Source organism: Olea europaea, unplaced genomic scaffold (genome assembly GCF_002742605.1).
Source record: "Olea europaea var. sylvestris unplaced genomic scaffold, O_europaea_v1 scaffold1784, whole genome shotgun sequence".
NCBI classification, from domain to species: Eukaryota; Viridiplantae; Streptophyta; class Magnoliopsida; order Lamiales; family Oleaceae; genus Olea; species Olea europaea.
In genome coordinates, this window is record NW_019235575.1 from 137,844 (window position 1) to 143,426 (window position 5,583).

General features: G+C 34.9%; 1 protein-coding gene and 1 long non-coding RNA gene across 2 annotated transcripts in view; one reads left to right on the forward strand and one right to left on the reverse strand.

The window, feature by feature from the left end:
* LOC111378214 (cytoplasmic 60S subunit biogenesis factor REI1 homolog 1-like) overlaps positions 1-2,322 on the forward strand; it is a 7,922-nt gene extending 5,600 nt beyond the window's left edge. The window contains 4 exon segments of the mRNA XM_023001383.1: positions 1,025-1,327; positions 1,442-1,611; positions 1,707-1,925; positions 2,014-2,322. Coding sequence (XP_022857151.1) covers positions 1,025-1,327; positions 1,442-1,611; positions 1,707-1,925; positions 2,014-2,173 — 852 coding nt within the window. The 3' untranslated portion in view covers positions 2,174-2,322.
* A 1,122-nt stretch (positions 2,323-3,444) lies between these two features.
* Positions 3,445-5,583, reverse strand: LOC111378215. Its single transcript, XR_002699826.1, has 3 exons — positions 5,472-5,583; positions 4,010-4,047; positions 3,445-3,788 (listed from the first exon to the last, which is right to left on the reverse strand). It is a non-coding gene; the product is annotated as an uncharacterized LOC111378215 (long non-coding RNA).

Consider the following 5,583-nt stretch of genomic DNA (forward strand, 5'->3'; position numbering starts at 1 on the left):
ACTGTTAGCCGACTGTTAACCGACTTAACAGACACGACTTTTAAGAACAGTATGTCTGTTCGGATTTTTGAGGCTTGTCTGAAAGGTGATGACTGTTCGAATGGCCACGAACAAGTCTATAAATAGCCAGCCTTTCTACCAGAAAATTTACACCATTTTCATTGCAAACTTTCTATGCTTTGAATCTCATTTCCCTCTCTCTCGTTCTGATATTGTCTCGAAGTCAAAAACACTTCGTTGAGTTCGTTGGAACTCCTACAGACTGCAGTGCTGCTTCCGTAGGAGACGAAAAATTCGTTCTATCCTGGGAAACGATTGCTGGACGCCTTTAGCACCATTGAAGGCAGCAAATTCGTTTTAAGGACACATCGTGAAGTCGGTGGGCTCGAATTACAATTTCTGATCCTATTGATCAATTCCTGCATTCAGGTAATTCTGTCCGATTGTTTTCGAAGGAGTGAATTCAAACTCTAGAATCAACAAATATTAACCAAATTACAACTACAGAGATGATAAAAGTAAGAACACGATTCTCAATCGAAGATTTGTTATCCTGAATTTCAACCATTGGCTCCTATTTTAACATGCTTGTAGGGGGCCTTATTCGAAGTACAGTAACAGTAGATGACAAGTAAATTCACTCAAAATGGGAGCTTCAATGTTGGAATTTTCTTTTGGTGGCTATCTTGTCTCCATTTCCTTCAATCCTATCAGAGGGGAGTTTGTAGTCGACGGTTCCATTCCTTTGCCTGAACAACATACTTCCTTTCTTTATCTTGATTGTCATCTTCTGTCTTTGCTGATATGCTTAGTAAACTCTTTCTAGAATCTGTTATTTTTATTGCTTTATATCTGATTTTGAATGTACGTTGGAGATTTCCTGGATCTTCATCTATCTTTAGGAATTTTGTGTGTCAATGAGTTTTTGGCACAACTCAATATCACAATTTTGAGTTACTGAATATTTCCTTCAATTTACTAGATATTACATTTTTATCAACATGTGTTCTTTCTTGTGAATCAGGTTGCAGGTGTTCCAGTAGTAACTGAAGCACTTTTTCTTGCCAGACAATCTTCTCTTGCAGAAAAGAAAAAGAAAGTAGATGAAACCCCAATGATGTATAGCTGTGGCCTTTGCAGCGAAGGATACAGAAGTTCCAAAGCTCGTGAGGAAGTGTTGGATCCCTCTTGTTGCTTCATGTGTGATTTAGAACATAATAATTTGGAGAGCTGCATGGTTCACATGCACAAACAGCACGGCTTCTTCATACCAGATGTCGAGTATCTGATGGATCCTCGCGGGCTTCTAACATATATTGGCCTTAAGGTAATCACCTTGCTGCTTGTCAAAACGAAGTTTTTGAGATAAAGTATCTTCATTTTTATTCAATCTGTTTGTGTATGTTTTTTTAACATACTATTTTCCTGTCTAATTTTTCAGGTCAAGAGGGATTTTATGTGTCTGTATTGTAACGACAGATGTCATTCTTTCGGTAGCTTAGAGGCAGTTCGGAAGCATATGGAGGCAAAAAGTCATTGCAAAGTGCATTATGGGGATGGTAGTGAAGATGAAGAAGCAGAATTGGAGGAATTTTATTATTACAGTAGCAGGTTTTTCTGCTTCTTTGATCACAGTTTAATATAAAAACAACTAAATTATTATGGTTGCTAGTGAAAGTAACCTGGAGAGTTATTTTTGGATATAGCTATGTGGATGCAGATGGGAAGCAGCTTATTGCAGTCGATGATACGAGCAACACCATTGAACTTGGTCGTGGCGGCTCTGAGCTCGTTATAACCAGAAGAAATGATGGCAAAACATGAACCAAAATACTTGGATCAAGGGAGTTTTTAAGATACTACCGTCAGAACCCGCGTCCAACACCTGAAAATGACGCTGCAATCACCGCTGCACTAAACTCAAGTTACATAAATATATGGAGCACTTGAGCATCCATCTTCATAGGACCCCTTCCTCTTCTCTTTTCCAACAAAAATGTTTTCCTACTTCAGGATTAGGAGCATGGATCTGGCAACTGAAAAGTCAAGACCAAATGTGGTTAGATTGGAAGTAATGAAGGCAATGAATAAATATGGGGTCGAGGCTATGCGTTCTAAGATTGGTATGAAGAGTAACGTTATCCGCAACCTCCCCAAGAATAGACCATATTAGTCTTGTCAGCAACTTTTGGTATTTGAATTTGTATTTTATTTATTTTTTTATTTTTTGTGTGGCCATCTTTAGTTTTTGATAGTGGATAAGTTTTAAAAATTACTGAGATAAAATTTTTGATATTAAGGATCTGCATATTTCTGCACTCACTCCATCAACTTATCAGTTGTTTCTGAACTTCGTTGATTAGGCTAATTGGGACTGTTTGATAACACACAACTTGATGCATTTAGCTGAGATCTGCATTTTGATACACCAAAAGGAATCTATGCTTTCTTCCATATTTCCATGCCAAGTTGCTTCTGTTGTGTCATTGAATTGCTCTTTGATGAATGCTTAAACTTCGTGTTGGGCATCAAGAGCGTAAACCATATCAGTAGTAACTAAATTTTCAGTTTGTGTTAATTAGGCAACTGTATTTCAAATTCGTTCGATTCCGTCAACAGAAATTGACGACGTGACAATTAATAAATGATTGTTATCACAAGTAACTATTAGTTGCTAACATCGAATAATTATAACTTTAGTGAAATAAATGACAAACATCATTTTGGCAATGTCATGTAATCGATTCCTGTCGGTCCAACTTAATGAAATAAATGATGAGCTTTGTTCAGTACATTGAGGCCACTAACTTTGCAATGGCTTAACATCATTTAAGCAAGCAAAATCAAGCACAAATTTACAAAAAGAGACGCGAAAAGTTTGAGGTCCCAAAATTCCCACTTGTGATGGAATATGGTGTGCCAAGCATATATGCTCTATTATAGCCAAAAGAATCACTAGTATGCAATCAACACTAGAATTATCATAAAAGTTACATATGCCTCGTGCAATCAATAGAGCAAGATTAATGGATAAAATGAATAAAAACGAAAATGTTTGGTTAAGCTCAAAAGTAACTAATTTACGAAACATGTTTGAAGTTTTCTAAAATTTAAATAATTTTCGATTCTCTGTACAATTTAGAATGTGTTTGATGTAAACCTTTTGAGAATAATTTTTGTATGATTTTTTGGAGAATGTTGGTTAAAAAATATGGAAAAGTTATGAATACACGTGCAAAATTATTCTATTAAAATTTTAAAGTATTTTTACAAAATAAACAAGCTGCACTGCACAACTCCTATTTTCAAGTTCGACATGGATGCAAGGCAAAGATTATGTACATCAATATCAGACTGCGTGTGCAAGCGCGTATACACAATAAATAATACATGAACGTGTCCAGGTGTGTGCTTAGACAACATGCGCTCGTAAAAGAAATTGGATCAAATACATGATTTCTATGACAATCTCTTTGAATAACAATATAAGTTTCTATGATACATCTAAAACCGAGCAGTCTCCCAACAAAATATTCAGTCACAAAAACAAATGATTATTGAACAGCAAGCCAACAGATCAAATCCTTCTCCAGAAATGCAGAAAACAAGGGAGAGAAAACGGGAACAGATAGTAAAAAGGAAATAAATCTGAGCAGATAATGCTTATTTAAGAACTGTATACAATTTTACACATTATTAGCAGCACTAACATACCCCGCCGGCACTTTTCCTTCACCTAATATTGTTAAAAGCTTTCCTGCCATCCCGCAGCTACAGTCTACTCTATTCTGTCACAAATAATATGTAAAATTGCCATAAGTGATAAGATACAAACAACAGTTTCAAGGCTACAAATATGTATTAGATTGTAAACCGTGACTTATGAAGTTGAAAAGGTGATGCCTACAATCTGATTATATATTATAAACCAGTTATTATAACCAAGAAGCCATTTAAGGTAAATAATTCAGCAACTGGGAGAATGGAAGGTATCCTGGACATGGCCTACCTTAATTGTCATAGAAGCAGGAACGGAGCCTTCGAGAACTGCAATGCAAAAAATACAGCAAGTGGATATCAAAAAGAAAATGCAAGGGACTGCAATAATCGAAATAGTAAAAATTAATGATTTACTTAAACAATCAAATACTCTGTTGATTCTGCCCATAAATCAACCTCGTGTCAATACAAAAAATTATGTTTTTTGAAACATTTAGGTAATTTGCAACTTCAGCAAAGAACTCAGCTAAGTGTGAAATTTGAATGAGATTAATTCTATTTATCTCAAATTCAAAATTAGTAACACAAAATCGGAGCCAGATAAGACAGCCAAGTCACTTTAATCTGTTCTTGGGGAGAGTTTTTCAAGTTAGAAATCCTTGTCTTTAGTCAAACAAGATCTTGAAAATATGACAATCACCAAGATCACAGGAATATTTTCATATTTTTAACATTTTTATCAATTGTGTTAATGACTCTATCAAGCAAAAAAGCATTACAATTTTCTAATCGAAATACACAAAAATATAAACATAATGAAGAAGATCCAACCTTTTTGTGACTTCATAGCAGGCAAAAATAGAAACAAACTTTAACATGTACAACAGCAAAGAATATTTCGCTCAAATACTAACCGCATTCTTGCTGCCTGTAATTTTAAGACGTTGATGGTATGTATGTGTGTGCATATACAAAGTTAGACCTGTTTTAAGATCTAAGTGCAACAGGAAAATCTTGACAATATAATTTCTGTTTTACCAATCAATTACAAGATCAATTCAGTATTTGCGAATGAAGAGAAGATAGGTGATATTGTATCATATATAAGGATATGTTGCCAGCCCTCAGAACCTCCAATTTTGGGATATTAGTAAAAGCTTATGACTTTTAACATGTACATCAACCCAGAAATATTTCACTCAAATACAAGTCCCTGCCCTGCTGCGTCCAGGTTTGGAATGTTGATGTTCTTATGTCATATATAAACACACTACTACATCTAAGAGTAATTGCCGACTCAAGGATTTATATCTCAAATGCCATTTAAGGAGAGAGACACATAAATAGATGTGTTTTCAGATCCCAGTGCTACAGGACAATCTAGAGAATATAATATCTATGTTATATGTCAATTGCTATATCATTTCGGTATATAGTAAAAAACAAAAACAAAATTATCTATGGCAATATTATATCATATGTATAAGGATACATCACTAGCCCCAAAACCAACAATGTTGAGATATTATTAAAAGCCTGTAGTTATCTTTGTTTGATTTTATAGTGTGGTTATTTATATAAGTTGAGAATCTAAATCGCATTTTCATTTCTTGGGTGGTACTATAATCCATATAGATACAGTGAATGAAGAAAATCACATCAAAAAATTACAAATCATGAATCTACAAGAATAATTGAACAATGCATCACCAGTGAAAGGAAACCTAAGTTGCATGCACACAGTAACTCACCTGTGATGACCAGGTGTCTGCCTTGAGAATTCACTTGCACTCACAAACTCATCATCATTCTCGTCTGCTCTATACTCTGCATGTTCTACAGATGATACAGAACCCTCTTCAG